Source organism: Miniopterus natalensis, chromosome 11 (assembly GCF_054644295.1).
Source record: "Miniopterus natalensis isolate mMinNat1 chromosome 11, mMinNat1.hap1, whole genome shotgun sequence".
NCBI classification, from domain to species: Eukaryota; Metazoa; Chordata; class Mammalia; order Chiroptera; family Miniopteridae; genus Miniopterus; species Miniopterus natalensis.
Window position 1 is genome coordinate 32589719 of NC_142091.1, and position 20718 is coordinate 32610436.

The 20718-nt window shown below is 37.3% G+C and overlaps 1 protein-coding gene across 1 annotated transcript in view; it reads left to right on the forward strand.

Moving 5' to 3' along the window:
- The window catches only part of PRCP (prolylcarboxypeptidase), a 56558-nt gene that overhangs the window by 21331 nt on the left and 14509 nt on the right, over window positions 1-20718 (forward strand). Inside the window, exons 2-6 of the mRNA XM_016206862.2 lie at window positions 5629-5769; window positions 9070-9171; window positions 11331-11512; window positions 11991-12148; window positions 12852-13024. Of these exons, the coding sequence (XP_016062348.1) occupies window positions 5629-5769; window positions 9070-9171; window positions 11331-11512; window positions 11991-12148; window positions 12852-13024 (756 nt within the window). The remainder of the gene's footprint in view (window positions 1-5628; window positions 5770-9069; window positions 9172-11330; window positions 11513-11990; window positions 12149-12851; window positions 13025-20718) is intronic.

Here is a 20718-nt window from a genome sequence, read left to right on the forward strand (position 1 = left end):
TGCCATAAAACAACAGTTCCTGAATATGTTTGTTCATCACCGTTCATTATGCTCCCTTTGCTTGAAATGCTCTTCTGTCTCTGAAAAAATTCTTACTTGTCAGGGTTTGGCTCAGATGTCACCTCCTTGGTACAGCCTTCAATGATTTTCTCAGGCAGAATGTAACCTCCTCTACTGAGCTCCCACAGCACTTTGTATACAGACCCTAACCACACCGTCATGCAGTTGTTTATTTGTGTGTTCATTACTTTTGTTAGATTTAAAACTTGAGAGATGGAATTGTATCTTAATTCTCTTTCCTTAATGCCTGTCACTTAAGAGTACTCAATACATATTTTTAAATGAAAGGAACATTTAATATAGATGTGATTTGGTGCAATATTATTTACAGATAACTATAGTGAAATATAAATGTAAACACCATATGTACATTATAAAAGAAATCTTAAAATATATCTTAAAGGAAATCTTAAATATTTGTTAATTCATTAATTATTTGTTAATTTGTTAATTATCTTATTATACATATAGAAAAATACAGTATCTTAACTCCAGAATCCCCTCTTTTTTTAAAAAAGACTCACTTCTTTGCCCGGCTGGCATGGCTCAGTAATTGAGCATCAGCCTACGATCCAGGGGATCCCAGTTCAGTTCCCGGCCATGGCACATCCCGGGGCTGCAGGCTCGATCCCCAGTAGGGGGGAGTGCAGGAGGCAGCCAATCAATGACTTTTTCATCATTGATGTTTCTATCTCTCTCTCCCTCTCTCTTCCTCTCTCTGAAATCAATCTATCTATCTATCTATCTATCTATCTATCTATCTATCTATCTATCATCTATCTATCTATCTATCTATCTATCTATCTATCTATCTATCTATCTATCAAGTCACTTCTCCCCTGCAAGGGTAACCACTATCTCGACTTCTAAAAGCATAAATTTTAATCCCTGACTTTAAAAAGGATGATAAATGCCATATTTAAATGTGAATATATCTTTATTTAAAAGAGAAAGATTTAAAATAATTGATGTTTCTGGATATCAATTTTTCATTTAAGGGTTTGGACTGGAGATCTAAGTTTCTTTCCTGTCCTAAAATTATATGAATCTATTTAAACATTAATGGTCTCTCCCACTTTACTTCTTATACTACAGCGCCCTCTGATGGTGAAACATTGATGATGTAAAATTTATGTGCGTCATAATCACAGCAGCACTTTATCTCTAATATGAGAGCTTAAGCTGTGACCAGGTAATTCTAGTGGCACAAACTTCCTGGCTAGCCAAAGAGGGGCTAGTGAGGGGGGATGAAGGACATCTATAATACTGTCAACAATAATAGATATATATTATTTAAATAAATAAATAAATAAATTAGAATGTAGTGGATGTCTAATGTAAATGAAAAAGAATTGTATTTGACTTTAATTTATTAGTTATATTACTTTGGGAAGGTTATCAGACTTCTTTGAGCTTCAGCTCTCTTATTGTAATACTGGCCTAAGGAAAGTGCCACCAGAAGTGATTGGGAGAATGATGAAGTGATCTGTGGAAATCACCAGCATGGTGCCAGGGACATAGTAGGTACTCTGTCTCCCCTGCCACCCACTGCTCCCAAATTGCCACCCAAACTGTGTCTACCAGATGTAATGTCCTCACAGGCTTTTCTGGATGTGAACTTTTTGAGTTTTAAAGTCCAAATAGTTATTTTTGTCACAATAAACTTTAAAGAATGTTCTTTTTGTATCTTGCTTACCCATCTCACGGATCTCTTTCTCCTCTATAAGGAGAAGGGGAGAAGCATTTCTTGAAATTTCTTAGACTACATAAACCAAATTATAAAAATAATTAAAAGTTCCAGCTCTGCTTATGACTTGTGACCAAGTCACTTGACCTTTGAGCCCAGTTTCCTCAGCTGAGCAACACAGATCAAATGGTTTCTAAGGCCCTTGTCCCTTTTCATGTGATTCATAAAACTATTCAGGAGCAGAGCTGGAAGTGGCATGTAGGTCCCAGTTCTCAACAGCAGAGGGCACAATGCCCCTAGTGTGCAAAGCCATTAGGTATTGGAAACTACACTTACGTAGCTGGAAGTTTATATACTTGGTGATAGGAAGGAGACAAGAAAATTCTGTAAATTCATGTTTTTCAAAGGATATTTCATTGCCTGTTTCTAGCAGTTTAATATTTAAATGAAGCACTAAAAACAATAGACTTTGACATTCTAAGGGTATTTCCTGTTCTGTGAAGAGCTTCATTATCTCTCCACCTCACTTACCCCATCTAAGAACTCCATGCTTAGGATTGGTGTGCAAATGGGATGGAGAGAACTAACATTTATAGAGGATTAATTACATAATAAGAATTATACGTGGTACTTTAGATACATTTTCTCTAATCTTTACAGCAATCCTTTGGATTATGTGTTATTTATCCTTATTTTATACAGGAAGACACCAGGGCTCAGTGGTTAAATGATTTGCCTGAGGCCTCACAGTAGAGGTTCAAGTTCAGGTTTGTTAACTCCCAAACCTGCTTTCTACCATACCAGGTTTCCTATCCTTTTCCCCAGCCTAAACAATTAGGGATGTTTGCTCGGAGCAGGAGTGCTCTAAGAGTGGCCGCAGAAGGAAGTGTGACTTCTCTGGTTCTGTAGTTCTTGTGGCCCTTGTTTTTCTAGACGTAAGCCTTTCCTCTGGCAAGAATTTTTTTGCCATTTACATTTAACATGATATATACAAACACATACTGGTGTTTTTAAATTTGAAACCTGGATTATTGAATTGTGTGGACTGCTTTTAAGGATATAGCCATACCTCATTTTACAGGAAGGCTAGGTTCTAAAGTCAGTGGGTAAGATGAAAATCACTATGGCAAAATTATCTTTGAAAACCCCACAGGAAGGCATCTTATTAGAGAGCCATGCATTTTTCTTTAAATCCAGCACAGCCAGTCTTTCTTCCCTTGTTGAAAAGATCATGACTTTTCCCATTGAGCTTTTAAATGATGCATGTGGCTTGTATTTGGGGGCAGTGTTGTGTGGTAATTCACATCTTCAAACACCAGAGTCTCATTCAGGATTGTGAGATGCTTACAGTATGAGAGAAATATTCTAAAAACTAGATGGAGAAAAGGAATAGTGGATTCCACACACACACTTCATGTTCATGTCGCAGGTCTCAAAATGTAAGTTTCTCAAAACTGCACCTAACTGCATACTTCTCAATCATAGGGGTGCATGTTTTTTTTTCAAATTAAAAGCCCTCTTTTAATGCAATTACCTTGCCATTGTCTTGTAAAATGTCCCACCTTTGGATTCGTCTGATTGCTTCTTGTAATGCTAGACACTACCCCAAATGTAGTGGCCACTCAGGGCCAGGGAGGTTCACTCTAGATCCTGGGACAGTCCGCCAAAAAGGGTGGAGCCGAAGGAGGATGAGACATTTACTTTATTTAGCGGACGGCCAGGCTGATGTACAGAGAAGCAAACTGTCTTTCGGGTGGTGGCCAGCTGGGCATACACACACAGGGGGCGCACTACACCCCGAGGGACAGACCCACCCAGGGGAACAAACCGCCCCTCGGGCGAGCAATCTGCAAACCCGCGGGAACAATCCGCCTTCTGGTGGCAGCCAGCTGGGCATACACGGGACAAACCACAAACCCTGGGACGACAACCTGCCAACCGTCAAACCCGCCTCTGAATGCCCTGGGCCAGTCTTACAGGAACCAGGACAACAGTAACTCTCAGCCAACGTGGGCCAGACATTAGTCAGCTGACAGGGCCTCTGCTGTGACTCTGCTATATCATGTTTACATAACTGCAGTCTGCCTCGAGAAGGTGGCGAGAAAGCCTAAGAGTTTTCCCTAACCCTGCACCTCTTCCCAGTGTCTTCAGCTTCTTCTACCCTGTGTATTTCCTGGAAACTGGAAATTAGATCTAAAGCCTGGACTAAGATGCAGTTGAACATTTTTGTCAAGAACTCATCATAGGTGGTTCATTCATGCTTCCTGCTGCACCATGTGAAGAGATGCCTAACCCCTGCCTGCCTACCTCACTGTTAGTGACGCTCTCCCACTGATCACTAGGTTAAGGTGATGGCAGCCTGATCCCCTATTGTGAAGTTGCATTTTCCCTTTGTGAAAAGAGTGTTCTCTATGATACTATTTTGGCACAAATATGAACGTTCATTTTTCTATCATCCACTCTGCTGATGCTTTTAACACCATTTGGTAATTTTTGCCTGAATCAGTTGTTAACTTCATTAGGTTTACAAAACTATCACTTTTCCAGTTCTGTCATTGATTCTGCAATAGCTGACATTTGATTAAACAGAGTTCTTTTGCATCAACTGGAACTATTTGGTACCTTGAAAAATAATTCTGTGGAAAAGGCAGGTTAAATGTTGAGTTATTTACTCTTTTTTATTCCCAATTTCAAAGGAGTTGGTTTAATAGACACCTTAAGTGGTAGCAATTGAATGTTTTTCTTGCTTTCTCTTTTTTGATATCCTTATGGACTAATGGATTTTCATGAATTGAATATTTTAATCAACTACAATTATTCTTTTTACATTCAATTTGTTTTATATTCAATTTGTTAAAACTTTACCCAGTGATAATCTCTTGTAGCTGGTTTCTATGTCTGTTAGACATGACTCCATTAATTTTTGGGCACTTCCTTGCTTCCTTGAATAGCAAGATGCTTAGCTCTATCTAGTAGATTCCTTGGCCCAAATGTCAGTCAGGCAAGTCACTAACAAGCCCTAGTTCCTTTTAGTGGGGAATGGTATTAGACATCAGAATCCTGGCCCTTGAAATGTCAGGTGTTACTGGGGTGACAACATTTATAAACCTTTTCAGTGGTCTGTTTAGTTTTTGAATTTTGATATTGAAAGTTTGGATAATGAAAATTCAGATGGTGAGAGATAACTGTATTTTAAGAATTAATGGTTCACAAAATAGAAACAGACTCATAGATGCAAAAACAGACTGACAGCTGTCAGAGGGAAGGGGGTTAAGGGGTTGGATGAAAAAGGTGAAGGGTTTAAGTGGGACGGGGCAGGGGGAGTGGGAAACAACAACTCATATACACAGGCAACAGTATGGTGGTTACTGAAGGGAAAGGGGGTGGGTAGAGGGTAGAGGGGGCCATAAATGGGGACTGAAGGAGACTCGACTTTGGGTGGCGAACACACAGTACAACACACAGATGATGTATTACAGAACTGTACACTTGAAACCTATGTAGTTTTATGCCACCCCAATAAATTCAATAAATTTATTTTAAATAATGGTTTCACATCAGTATTTCCAATTAAATTTTAACATCATTGTGTTTTAAAGTAGGTACTTGATTTTATAATTGTATCTTTTCTCTTATACTGAAAATCTTGACCACCAATAACTTTGCTATCTTACAACATAAGGAAAATAATTTTGTTTTACCTTACAATATAAAGACAATAACAGTATCAATATTGCTACTGATAATAAAATCAAATGAAGTTTAATTTTTGTGATTTTTGTGGCATAGGTTGATTTTAATGGAAGAATAAATTTAATTACTTTTTTGTTGATCTCATTTAATTACTTTCCTTTGAAATATGTATTTTGGTTTTTTCATAGATCGATCATTTTGGATTTAAGACTGATAAAACTTTTAATCAGCGGTACCTAATAGCAAATCAACACTGGAAGAAAGAGGGTGGATCGATACTTTTCTACACTGGTAATGAAGGGGACATTATCTGGTTTTGCAACAATACGGTATGTGCAGATTTGTGAAGTTCCTGTGCTCTATTTATCATGATAAACTGGAAAAATATTTTGCAGTATATATGACCAAGTATTACTGTACTTAATTGTGAAGTTCTTTAAAAAATAAGAAGATAAACTCAATACAAAAACAGCAAAAGAACATGAATAGGCAGTTCACAAAAGAGTAAATACAGATATCCAATAGCCTACATATTTAGCCTTAGAGAATTACACACAAAAAGAATGAAATTCTATATTTGGACAGTTGAGCTTTAAAAGATTTTTTTTTGAAATCTCAGCTTCTTTCTTGGATGAACAAAAGATATAAGGAAAATGGTAATAAAAATGTTATGACATGTAATTATTTTATTTATATTGTGGTCTCCAGAATGTAAGTACAAAGGCACAAATTTTTGTATATTTGTTCAGTATTGGGTACTTAGGATCCAGGACCACTAGGCATATAGTAGGTGCTCAATGAATATTCATTAAATGAATGAGTGCATACAACCTGATCAAAACAAATAAAAATACAAGCTTAATTGTCACATAGGAATGTACAAAGGTAAAGTTGGAGCTATATTTTAATTTAGCTTTACTATTTTACCATTTTTCTTATATTTATGGGGGTGAAAAATGGTATAGTTGTTAGCTTGCTTTCCTTACTGTGTTTTCTATTATCTTTTATAATAATATTTAAATCCATTAACAAAACTTAATTTAGAAGGACACATGAAAGGAAGAAATTTTTCTTTTTAATGTGCTAGAGCTATGACAAGAAAATGTCAACTTTCTACCAAAAACCTAATCTGTGAATTACCTTAAAGTGGAGACCAAATGGTATTTTCTCCACTGCCATTGTCTGGCATGGTGCCTGATATTCAGGAGTTCTCAGTAACTGTTGAACTGAACTGAATTGAAAGCAAAGATACGAACCAAATTATACTGTGTTATTGCACACACGTCTGATTATTTCCTGAGGGATGTTAAGAGTCTAAATATGTTACTTGAAATAAAATAATTCCCTGAGAAATGAGATGCTAGGATGTCTATTTCTCTTAGATCAGAGACAAATGAAATTGGAACTTATTTTCTGTCAGATTCCTTCTCTGGTATTTTGTGAAACAACCGAGTTTGCCTCGTCTCCCTTTCTTTTTCTTGTGTGACTTCCCTCTTATGCCAAGGCCACAGGGCAGCTGCTCTGCCTCTCCCAGCCACCACTGCCCTCAGTTACACTGTGGTATAACAAGGCTTGCTGGAGAATCGCTGACCTTAGAAGTGGTAGAAAGGAATAGTTCCAGAGAACTGACTAGAGCCAGATCCTAGAAAGATAGATCCTGGTTCTTTCCCAGTCCTAAACACCTTCCTTTGCTTACCAAAATGTCCCAGCTGTCTATTCACATATTCTGGACATTCACTTATTTACAGACAGTATATCATAGTAGTCAAGAGTGCAGACTTTAGCCAGACTGATAAGGTTTGAATTTTGATTTTGCCACTATGTTGTGTGACTTTGGGTGAGTTTCTTATTCTCAGTGCCTCAGTTTTCTTATCTGTTAAATGGGTATGGTAATAATGTCTGTAGAGTTATTGTGAGGATTAAATAAGAATCAGGCTCTTAGAGCAATGCTGACACATAATTTTATTAAATGTTACTATGTTACATGGACCTCTTTTGAAAAATAAAAATACCCCTGAAGTGGAGGCAAATAATCACTTATTACAATGTGAATCAGTTCAATTCAATTGCTTCCTCTCAGAGCCAGGGGTCAACTCCACAGAGGCCTGGCTGTTTTGATGGATGGTCCATACCCTTAAGAAGTGCATAGTCTGGTAGGGTAAGACACACGTGTAAGCAAATATTGTAATCCAGTAATAGAGATCTATACCTAGCATAGTGGTGTTGAGAGGAGGGAGTGATCAGCACTACCAGGGTGTGAAAAGCAGAGGTTGGCATACTTGAGCTGGGTGTTACAGGATCTATAACTAAATGGCAGGGAATGAGCAGGGTGTTAAGAGGAAAAGTGGGGTCATTGAAATCATCACAGATATCAGGTTAAATTATCCATCCTCACATACATATAGCTCTTTTAATTGTCATTTATTGATCAAAACAAATAAAAACTTTTAGAGGTTCTTAGTCCTTGTTAGCGAGCAGCAGCTCATTAAAAAGCAAAAATCTGTCCAGCCAGCAGGGCTCAGTGGTTGAGCGTTGACATACGATCCAGGAGATCACGGTTCAGTTACCGATCAGGGCACATGCCCAGGTTGTGGGCTCCATCCCCAGTAGGGCATGCAGGAGATAGCCAATCGATGACTCTCTCGCATCATTGATGCTTCTCTCTCTCTCTCCCTCTCCCTTCCTCTCTCTGAAATCAATAAAAACATTAAAAAAACAAAACCAAAATCTGCAGTAGGAATGACAAATAGTTTTAATGTATGCTAAATCTAAATCTAATCTATTGACGTTGGCTGCCTACACTGCTTTGCTGAGAAGGATTCTGAGAACACCACTAATATAAGTGAAAAATTGCAGTGATCGATTAAGGAACAGCATTATGTGTGGAAGTAAGAATGTCTTACAATACTTGATGTTTATGCTTTGGAGTCAGACAGCCTACATTTGAATGTTGGTGCTGCCACTTTCTAGCTTTGTGACCGTGGCAGGTTATTTAAATTCTTGTGCCTCAGTGACCTTGTCTGTAAAATGGTAATAATCAAAATGCATATCTCTTAGATTGTTGTGAAAATTAAGTGAATTGATACATATAATGTGTTTAGAACGGTGCCTGACACATTGTAAGCACTCACTTAATGTTAGCTATTGCTAGTTACTATTTATTTTCAAGTAAATAAGGTTAATATAAAACCCAAGTGAGTCCAACAGTACAAATATATTTATTTGTACTGTTTTCTCTTTTATGTTGTAAATGTCTATGAGTAGGCAGTGAACTTAGGTATCTTCAGCTTTTTCTTAGACTATTTGGTACACAGTACAATCTGAAGACTATTTTAGGCATAATATTGATTCTATGGCTAGAGTGTCAGAATAAGGAAAGTTGGAATGAGTCGTGGTTGAGCAACCTGGGCTGATTTTTAATTATTTCACTTTAATATAGTGTGAGATTGTTGTGCAACAGTGAAATAGCAATTATATAATTTATCTGTGGAACAGATATTAATTATGTGGTTTTCAGAGAGCTGCTTTTTTTGGTCTGATTTAACATCTGTTTTATATGAGTTGCAAAAAGGTTTAATGATTTTTTTCATATCCTGATTTTATCTTCTGAATTTGTAAATTCTTTCTAGGGGTTCATGTGGGATGTTGCTGAGGAACTGAAAGCTATGTTGGTGTTTGCTGAACATAGATACTATGGAGAGTCTCTACCCTATGGTGCCAACTCATTCAAGGTAAGTATACTTTTTATTTTTGAGTTTGAAAGTTTTTTAAATTTTAGAACATTGTCTAATTGTAGTCCCACTGTAGGAAAGAAATGATAGCTTTAACTTGAACTGCCTGAAATTTTAATAATTTCTATTTAATCTTTCAATTTTATATATAATTTGAACAGATTGACACTCTTTAAAACCATATTATTATAATTTCTAATGTTGATCTTTAACTCAGTGTGATGAAGCTAGCCTTCCCTAGGCAAACCTTAATCTATGGCTGCAGAGACTGTGGAGGGAACTCTGAGTTAGATGAACTTGGGGTCAGTTGTTTTTTCTCGGCTGCCTGTTTTGAAAGTTTTTTATTTCTATTCTTAGAGGTTTTATTATCTTGTATTATAAATAAATAAAAAGTCGTTGTGTTATAAATGAAAAGCAGAACAATTTGTTGGTCTGCATGGGAAACTATATTTTAGCTTATTGTTTTGCATAATTATCTGATTAGGGGAGTTTACAGGTCCTGAAACCACTGGGAAGTTGTCAGCTTGTTATAGGTCAAAACATAACCTCCTCTCTTAGGTCTCTGTGGTTCCTACTTTGTTAGCAAAATGGAGCTAAGGGCTCTCTTTGATATATTTTTTCTCTTGTGTGCTTACAGAATTTGTCAGTTGCCTGCAGGATATTACAAATATTATTTGTAATATTTTTTCCAAGGACTGGGAAAAAAATTTATACAAACATACATAGTGCCATGAATGCAGAGTGAAGAATAGTGACAGACAATGAGAGGGGAGGTGAGAAGTCAGAAGGCTAAAGGAATGGGTAGAATACATAGGAAAGATGGGAATTATGTGATTCTGAATGTGCCAAATGATGGAAGGAGTCAGAATGGTGAGCCCAAAGCATGAAGGTCAAATAGGATAGCGTAATGTAGATATACAACTATTTCAATTATCTATTGCTATGGACCAATTTACCTCAAACCTTAGTGGCTTAAAACAACAATAAACTTTTGTTATCTCACAGTTCCTGTGGGGAAGAAATTAAGAGTTAAGGGTTCTGTTTCAGGAGGGTCTCATGAAGTTAAGATGTCAGTTGGTGCTGTAGTCATCTGAAGGCTTGATTGGGGCTGGAGGTCCCTCTCCAATCTTGGAGGATCCACCTAAGTGACAAACTGGTACTGGATGCTAGCAGGAGGCTTCAGTTTGTCTCCCCCTGGGTTTCTCCAAAGGCCTGCTTGAGTGGCCTCATGATATGACAGCTAGCTTCTCTCAAAGTTGACAATGCAAGAGAGCAGGGTGAAACTACAGTGCTTTTTATGACTCAACATTGGAAGTCACGTATTCTGTCACATTCTATTTGTGAGAAGCAAGTCACTAAGTCCAGCCCAAGTTCAAAGGAAGAGGAATTAGGCTTTACCTTTTAAAGGGAGACACTTCATTTGTCTCCCTAGCTTAGCAAGACTCTGTTTAAGCTTTACCTCCCTTCATTGCAGTGAGAAAATTGTCCCTAGGCAGAGAGCTATATGATTGATCTTGGAACTTACTTCATGAGTATCCTTCTCTGAAGTGTCAATGTCTTGTGTTGCTATTTTCCAATGCCTGAAAAAGTTGCTCCATAGGTTTTTGGGGTTATTTTTTTACTCTAATTTTATAGTTGTTTAGAACAGGCAAACTAATTTGTTTCAGTTGTTGGTATATCAGACATAATTTTTCTGATAAAGAAGGATGAATGTTATTTTTACTAATGATTCTTCAGTTTTCCACAGGATTTAGTTTTACCTTTGCCTATGTGGTACCCATTTTAAATGTTTGAAGATTTGAAATAAAAGTTAGAGTACAGCAATTGTCTGTTATTGTATTGTATTGTATTCCATCACATTTGCTGTTAGATGTTATTTGTGGTTTATTTCTATTGTTTCTACAACCTTAACAAAGTCTTTGGTAAATAGCATTTAATAGAAATTATATTTGAATGCAAAATACATTATGTTCTTTCCACAAACTTAAAATCATTTTAAATCAGCATTGCTATGGCTTTGACTAGGCATTTTAACTCAATTGCCTAGAAATTCTATTTGGAGAAAAGCTTATCTGACTGGCTTTTTTCTGGATCTGTGCTATGCCTAAGCTGCTATTATGTGCACATTTATACCCATGTTCTTTGTTATTTTTCTTTAGGATTCCAGACACTTGAATTATCTGACATCAGAACAAGCTCTGGCTGATTATGCAGAGTTAATCAGACACTTGAAAGTGACAATCCCAGGAGCTGAAAATCAACCTTTCATTGCTGTGGGGGGCTCTTATGGTGGCGTGCTTGCAGCTTGGTTCAGGATGAAATATCCTCATTTTGTGGTTGGGTAAATGCATTTCTGTTGGACACTAGCACTTCTTAATGATTGTCAAGGCAAACTTAGGAATTTGTTCTGGGTAAAACATGTACCATTCTGTTGTACATGTACTGAGATTTCTAGTTTCCATCTCATTTACTGTGGTTATTTTTCTCACCATTTTTGTTTCAATATCAGTTTCAATTTTAAAACTTGAATTCAGCCCTGCTGGAGTGGCTCAGTTGATTGAGTGTCATCCAGTGCACAGAAAGGTTGCCAGTTAGGTTTCTGGTCAGAGTACATACCTGGGTTGAGGGTTTGATCCCCAGTCCGGGAGCATGTGGAAGGCAACATTGAACATTGATGTTTCTCTCTTGCTCTCTCTCTCCCCCTTCCTCTCCCTAAGCATGTCCTTGGGTGGGGATTAAAAACAAAACAAACAAAAACTTAAATTTGCTGAGTTACATTTTTCCCCCCTTTTCTCCTTCTTTGTTTTATTACCGTTTAGAGCTCTTGCAGCCTCTGCCCCTATCTGGCAGTTTGAGGATATGGTACCTTGTGGTGTGTTTATGGAAATTGTAACTACAGATTTTAGGAGAAGTGGCCCAAATTGTCCAGAGACCATCCGCAGGTCCTGGGAGGCCATTAATCGACTCACAAGAAATGGTAAGCTTTAATTAAGAGAATGGAATCATGATTTTTTTAACCTTTCACTTGTTAAATTCAACATTTCCCACTTTTTCTATAAATTTTTTATTTAAGTATAACATACATATTTAAATATAACATACATAAAAGCACAGAAATCAAAGTAATAGCTTGATGAATTTTCACAGAGCAAGTATGTAGTGTAATCAGCATCTAGATAAAAAAATCCCCCCAGAAGTCCCCTTGTGCCCTTTCCAGTCACTACCTCAGCATTTCCCAGGCTAACCACTATCCTGGCTTGTAAAACCACAGATTAATTTTGCTTGCTCTTGAATTATTTAGTCATTGGAATTGCATACTATGTATTTTTTGTGTCTGCTTTTGTCAATGCTGTGTTTGTCAGACATCCATTTGTTTTATTTAGTTGTAGTTTGTCCCTTCTCATTGCTCTATATTGTTCCACATGTTTACTTATTTATTTCAATAGTATCTTTAAAACGGAATAATTCAGAATACAAATTCTGGTAATCTCTATATGGATAGGCAATTTGTCTATCATGGGATTATCCAGTTGCTCTGAAAATATCTTATGGATGTTGAAAAAGTATTCTTGGAGAAATTGTATAGAAGATTGAATTTTCTAAAATATCAGGTGATGAATCTATAAAACCTTATGTTGAACAGTGTTTTTTAGATTTCAACATTGTGATTTTATTCTCAGGTACTGGCTTGCATTTGCTTTCTGAAGCCCTTCACTTATGTGTGCCATTAACAAATTCTCAGGATGTTCAGCATTTGAAAGATTGGATCTCTGAAACCTGGGTAAATCTGGCGATGGTGGACTACCCTTACGAGTCTAACTTTTTACAGCCTTTGCCTGCTTGGCCAGTCAAGGTAACAGGAAAATGTCCTTTCATCACTTCCAGTAACATACTTTCCATTTCTGTGTTTGTTCATTCTATGACTTTCAGCATCAGAGGAAATCCCAGTTGCAAAGGGGCTCTGGAGTTAGTCAGATCTGGGCAGGAATCCTGGCTTCTGTCACTTTTTGGTTACTCAGCCTGGGACATGTTACCTAACTTTTCTGAACCTCAGATTCTTCATTTGAATAATGGAGATAAAATGCAGAGCTTACAGAGTTGTATGAATTAGAAATGAGGCCAATAGTTGCTGTTAATGGAATAATTACTGTGTGTCAAGTCCTGTGCTATGCACTTTGTGAATTCAATTTATTTAATCTTTGTGATGTATGTGAGACTCTTAGAGCTATGTATGAGTGGCAGCTGCTATCATAGCATTATGATTCAGTCAACTGCTTATATATTCTAAGTGCTACATATGTCCTAAAGGGGTGATCCACATGCAGCAAGGTGGAGTGGAAAGAGCACTGACTCTGGATCCTTGGTCCAGAACTACCACTTACCAACTGTGTGATCTGGACAAGGCTATCTTCCTCTGCAGAACGGGATAGTGATATTTATGTTCTCCATAGGGTTGCACTGAGGATCAGATAAAATATTGATGTGAAAACACTCTGGAAAGTGTAGAGACACCTTACACCATAAATTTTAGGCTTTGTTTATACCAAAAATTGTTACTGCATGTGCTCTTAAAAACATTCCGTTGTAAAGAACATTCCTCTTAGTTTTAAAAACAAAGGCTGGCCAACTTGATGGTTATTAAGTTTGGGGAATATGACTGACTCTACAGCTAGAATGAGTGCTGGAAATGTAAATAGAGTTGGTAATATGAGAACCAGGTTTCAAAAGTACTTTTAATATAATTGTCCCTTTGAACTATTGAATGCAAACTATTAGTTTGCTTAAAACTTTGTAACCCAAATGGAACAAGGTCATTTGCTATTAGAGATATTTTTATTTATCTAAAAAGTAGAATGATGGGGGAGAAAAGTAAAATGACGATAAATAAATAAATAATAAAAAGTAGAATGACCAGTGGGTGTCTTGCATATAGCAGGCCAAAGGTAAATGTGTATTGATTTAAATTGAATTTTAATAATACAAAGTTATTTAAAAGAGCAGGTCTCTCTCATGTTAAGAAAGCCTGAATCAAAATAATGAGAAAAACTAAATCTGAACCAATTAGTCTCCATGACTGTGTGCTGATAATGCCTTATTCTTTTATATTATTTTACTATTTACAAAGCACTTACATATACACTATCTCATTTAATCCCCACAAAAATACTGTGAAAAAAAGTGGTATAATCCCAGTTTTACGGAGCGGAAACTTAAGCTCAACAAAGAGGGTGGTGGATGTGGGATTCAAATCAGGTCTGCCATTGTTCAGAGCCTGCAATCTACCACATTGCGCTGGATTAGAAGGCCTGACTAAAGGTTCGGGTGGATTGCTGGCCACCATGTGACAACTATCAGATTTAATTCTGGACTCTGTATACAAAGTGAGCATTACATCTGCATCTTTATGCCCACCTGAAGAATAAATGAATTGTCACATGGTAAAAACATGGGGAATTCTCTTGTTATTTCGAACAGGGTTTGGCAGACTTTATCTGTTAGGGACTGTGACAATAAATATTTTAGGCTTTGTGGGCCATATAGTTTCTGTCACAGCTACTGAAGTCTGCAGGCGTAGCAAGAAAGTAGCCATAGACAATATATAAATGATGAGGATGACGGTGTTCCAGTGATACTTAGTATTTATAAAACAAGCAATGGGCTGAATTTGCCTGGGGGCTGTAGTTTGCCAACCCTGATTTAGAAAAAATAGCTAGAAAAATACAGGTTTTTAGTGTTTGTTTGTTTATGATTTGGAACAGTGAATAGTCTAACTTTGATTTTCTCCCCATTTCTATACTGTTCCTTTTGAGGTACTTTTCTATTAAGTCTTAAATGTAAATAAATATTCCATTTTCTCTCTCTTTTAAATAATCACTCAAAATGAATGGAGTATATCTCAAATATTTTGTTATCTGTTTTTGATTAACACAATCCTTTGTTATCTTTTGTGTATATACACTACAAAAGTTTATTTCTATCCCACAATCGCTTATTACTTTATTTTATCCAGGACTCGTCATTTTCTTCAGTTGTTTCTTACAGACTTCACCCTTCCTTTTGACATATTAAGGAATTTTTTATTGCTTATGATACATTTATTATTCTCTTTCTTGTCTGTACCCCACCAAAAATAACCATCTCTCTTCTTGCTTGAGAAACTGATTGACTGCGTCTGTCTTCAGTTTCATCCTGATTTCAGAATTTTCCACTACATGTCCCTCTCCCAAACTTTTAGCTTCAGATCACTTTCTTTCACTGTCCATTCTGTTTCTCCTTTCTTGACCCCGCGCTCTGTTCTCCCAGCCCACTAATCCCTGGAGCATTACCCGGCTGGGGACCGCTCTTTCACTTGGCTAGTTCCATTTAGCCAGGACTCCTCCTCCCTCTGATGCACTTCCTCCTTTCTAAAGGGATGACAAACAGCCGTCTTTTCCTTTTTTTCCCTTTAAAACTTCCATCTTATTTTTTCAATTAAACTTATTGGAGACATTGATTAATAAGATTATATAGGTTTCAAGTGTACATGTCTAGGATACATAATCCGTGTATTACATTGTGTGCCCACCACCCAAAGTAACCTCGTCTTCCGTCACCATATATTTGGTCCCCTTCCCTTTGGTAACCCCCACGCTTGTTGTCTGTGTCTGTGAGTTTCAGGTTTGTATCCCACTCAGGCTTAGGATGGCGAGATAATAAGCAACAGTGTGTTACGGAAAAAGCAGGTGATTTCCAGTTCTGTCTGGACCTCGCGCGGTTCTGAAGGGTCCATAGGCAGCGACTGAATGCCACTTTCCGTGTCAACTCAAGTATCACTCTTTAATTTGTCTTTGGGCTTTGCACACGTAGACTCCATTTGCTTTGTTTACTGTTAACAGAAGCTGCAACATTCATGCAGAAATACTCATGGACTTGGCTGACAGAACACGAGGAAGAAGAGAAAAGGGAATTAGAAAACCCCTCTGTCATTCGACTGCTCTGTCAGCATAAAACTTCTAGGTCCCGTCTCAGTTTAAAGAGCAGTTTTAAAGGGTGCTACAGTTTGTTTATTTTGGAATCATTTTTCTTTTTAGCTGATAACTTACCAAATCTTTTAGCTTAGCCTTCTGAGCATGCAGATAAATTTTGTGAAATAATAAGACATAAGATGGAAAATCTCTTCCGTTTGTCTTGGTGTTTGATAATGTATGCGACCTCTCTGGGTGGTTTAAGCGGTTTAGGTGCATTCTGTGAAAAGGGAGCTTTTAATGACAAAACTAATGTGATTATCTGAGTGAGTGTGAGAGGGGTATTGAAGCCTTAGAGAATGAAAATCTGTTAGAAAAGCTGAATGTATCTGCTTAATCCGTTCTCTAATGTGGATCGACCATACTCTCTGAGAGGAGATTGGTCTTTTTTTAAAAAAACTATCTTCTTTCCTTCCTCTTTTAAAAAATTTTCTTTGCCCCCTTTTCTTCCTCGAATTCAAATGCTTATCCTCAGAGGTGGGGCACAGTTAAAGCTTTTAAGCAAATCGTTATCTTTACTTTCTCTGGTGTTCATGGGCTCAAAGAGCAGAACCTAAATATTTCGGTGCAGAGCTGATTAGTTTGGTACTAAGGTTAGAATGTTCTATTGTCTCCACAATTTCTGCACTCTTAAAAACCACAGTTACTAAAATGGACTTCTAATGCTCTTTTAAAGTTTTTCCTGAAAGTTTATCTTTGTTCTAGGAAATAGAAAGTGCATTAAGTCTGTCCATTTCCGTTTTCTTCTTACTTTAGCTTCTAAACTTTTATTTTAAAAGTTTTATAATGCCACAGAATTCCTTCTAAGTTTTTACCTAAAACAAATAAACTTAGTAAAATATTAAGACAATCTAAGAATAAAAGAAATTTGTATAAAAATTGAGCATGAAAATAGTCATGGGGATGTAAAGTACAGCATAGGGAATATAGTCAATAATATCGTTAATAACTCTATATGGTGCCAGGTGAGTACTAGACTTATTGGGGGGAATCATTTACTAAATTTTATAAATATCTAACCACTATGCTGTATACCTGAAACTAATATTGAATGTCAACTGTAATTGACAAATAAAAATAAATAAGCATGAGATTAGAGGTATATTTAGGCATTGTTTGTGTTATTTGTCTCATACACTATAACTTCAAAGTTGAGTATGTGTAGTGTAGTAGTTACAGATGGAAGCTTCAGAGTGAGTTTGTATTTGAATCCCAGCTCTGCCACTTCCTGACTGTGGCTTTTGGCAGTTCTCTTAACCACTGTGTGTTTCAGTTTCCTCATCTGCAAAATGGGGATAATAGTAATTGTAATGCTTTTTAGGGTCATTATGAGGATTTAATAGGACCAGGTGTACAGTAAGCACTAAGTCAATGCTAGTTACAGAATAACAATAACTATTATTGTTACCACATAATATCAGGGAGACAGATTGTTATACCAGGACTTTGTGGCCAAAGTTTTTAAGTTCTGAGCTTGTTTCTTCCTCTGTGAAATGGGGACTGTCATTATATGTTTCTCCCTGGGTCATTGTAGGGAAAGTACCTTATCTCCAGGAACATTCATTAGATGTCCTAGCAGCCTCAGCCCCAGCTGCCCCCATATCAGTGATTGTATGGCCTCATGCAGTACCTCATGTAGAAATTGTTTAAAAGACGCCATTTATTAGTGTCCACAAAATAAACGGAAAATGGAGTACAGGGGCTACCTTGGTGTTGAGTATTTTATTTATATTTATTTATTTAAAAAATATTTTTATTGGTTTCAGAGAGAGGAAGGGAGAGAGAGATAGAAACATCAATGATGAGAGAGTCACTGATCGGCTGTTTCCTGTGCGCCCCCTTCTGGGGATTGAGCGCACAACCCGGGCATGTGCTCTGACCGGGAATCAAACTGTGATCTCCTGGATCATAGATTGATGTTTAACCACTGAGCCACGCCGGCTGGGCAGTATTGGGTATTTTAGATAGAAGTGGTTGGCAGAGGAACTCTTTCCTTGTTGTCTGATTATATCACAGCCCCAACTAAACAATCCACAGACTAAGTGATTGCCTTCATCAAGTGGATAATATCTGCAAATTACCAGTCTTAAGCTGAAGTATTACATGAGGTTGAACCAAATATGCCAATATTTGACTCTGTTTGACTTATAAACATGGCAATTTCATAGGGTTCATCTTAACATTTACATAAGTGTTTTGTGCATCCTACAGATCTTTAATACAAGTATATGAATTACTAGTCTAAATAAGTATAGGACTAGTGCTGAGGTTTTGCTGGTATGACTTCTGTATTTTTTAGAAAGCTTTATTTACTCTTTGCTACCAAAATTGTTAAGGAAATGCATAGAGATATGTAGAGATTTTTGTTTTTTATGCTAGAGGATAATGCTTACACTTATAGTCTCTTTGAGTTAGAAAGGAACTTTTGAACCACCTAAAAAAACAAAATTCCATTAGTAAATTTGTAAATATTTTGCAAAAAAATTTAAGTGATATTTTTCTAGCCTTCTCCTAGCATTTAGTAGAATTATAAATGGGAACTTTCTATAAGGCAATTTGATAGGATGTTGCAAAGGCCTTAAAAATGTTTCTTTCTTTGAATCATTACTTCTAAGAATTTATCTCAAGAAAACAATTAAAGGAGCCTGGCCAATGTGGCTCAGTGGTTAGAGTGTTGTCCGGTGCATGGAAGGGTCACAGGTTCGATCCCCAGCCTGATCAGGATGCATGCAGGTCGCAACCAGTCGATGTGCCTCTTTTACATCGATGTTTCTCTCTCCCCCTCCCTCCCTTTTACTCTTTCTAAAAGTCAATTGAAAAAATATCCTTGGGTGAGGGTTAACAAAAACAAAACAATTAAGGATATATATAAACATATAGCTCCAAGTTTATTTATTATGGCCTTATTTGTAATAATGAAAGATTGAGAATTATATAAATGACCAATTGTAGGATTTCTTCAACTATTCCTCAACTCCCCATCCTGATTGCTCCCTTCTGGATTTTCTCATGTTGGTCAGTGTCCTTCTTAAAGTGTAGTGCTCAGAACTGGACAAGATACTCCAAGGGTGCTCTGACCTCACAGAGGACAACTGGCCAAAGGATTGCCCTTAATCTGGACCTGGAATTTCTATCATCAGAGGCCAAGTTTCTGACCATGATCTTCTTTCTCTTTGTGTAACTGGCGCTGCTGAAACCCCAAGTATTGTCAACTGGTGCCAGTCCCCAGCCATGCTTGTGTCTTTTAAGGAGCAACAGTAACTGCTATTTGCAGAGATGGCTATTCATCAGGACTCTCTTTCTTCGCCTGACAGAGGCTCAGTGTTCTAGTGCTGAGAGGGGATCTGATGCCAACATGTGAGTCACACTCACTTGCTACTGTTCTTTTCCAGAGTTTGAGGCCACTTGCTGCTGCACATCAGCACCCCGTGTTTCCTCTGCCCAGCTTGCATTGTCACCCTGCCTCATCTACCATGCTGTGCTTGACCATAATGCTCTTCTCTGCCTTCCATGTGTCTACTCTGTAGTTTTGTGTTGCATTTTGAAAGAGCTGAATACACTGCTGGTGTCCACATACAGGAAAGAATGCTGATCAATGGTTGGGAATAGGTCATTTAATAAATTCTGTGATTGGTTCTTGATTTCCATATTTTCTTGGTTATTTCTGATTGGCATATTTCTTAGGAACATTTTCTGAGAAAAGTGCTATATAATTAGGTATTTTTTGACTTGCTATGAATAATTGAGAGTTGCCAGAATAGTAAAACATTATTTTGCCTTTTTTCTTCAACTTGCATTTCCTCATTGCTTTAGGTTTGGTAGATTTGTGAGGCTCTCAGTTTAGCACAATTCTGTTTCTTTATGTACACCCTAAACCCTATTGTCTGGCCTTAGAGTTCCTTTTTTAAGGTATATCCAGTTATTTGGACATCTTACTTTCTGACTTTTCTCACACTCAATATTTCCAAAAACGTATTGGGAATAGCGCACACTCTGCCACCCTTTTGGCAAGTCACATTGCAGTTGAGCATGTTACAGGCTCCAAAAAATCCTAGTCAAGACAGCCATTCACATTTGCTAATACATTTCCTAAAATTGACTATGAAACAAACCTTCCCCGCCCCCCCCCAAAGTATTATTTAACATTACATAGAAATATTGTGCTGAATACATTTGGGGAGAGGCATTTAATTTTTTCTGATTCATTTTCTGTCTTTTTAAGTTTCCCTTTTTTTCCCAGGAAAGTGTTGCTGGAAGCTGGTCCTAGAGGCTGTGTTTGCTTGCAGCCACTTCCCTCCTTTCTCAGTGTCCTTTCCTGACTGGGAGCATATGCCAGCCCAGGCCTTCTTGCTCCTGCTGCCCAGAATCTTGCTCTAAAGTGGGGTAACTGAGTTCTTTTTTTCTAGGCTGCTTCTTTTCTGGATTCATCTCTTTTTTGGTCAGAACTTGGCTGTTACGTAGATCTTTTCCATATGAAATGAAAAGAATCAGATCACTGAATTCATGTGAAGGTGTTAGTAGAGGATGGAAACTTAATTTGTTT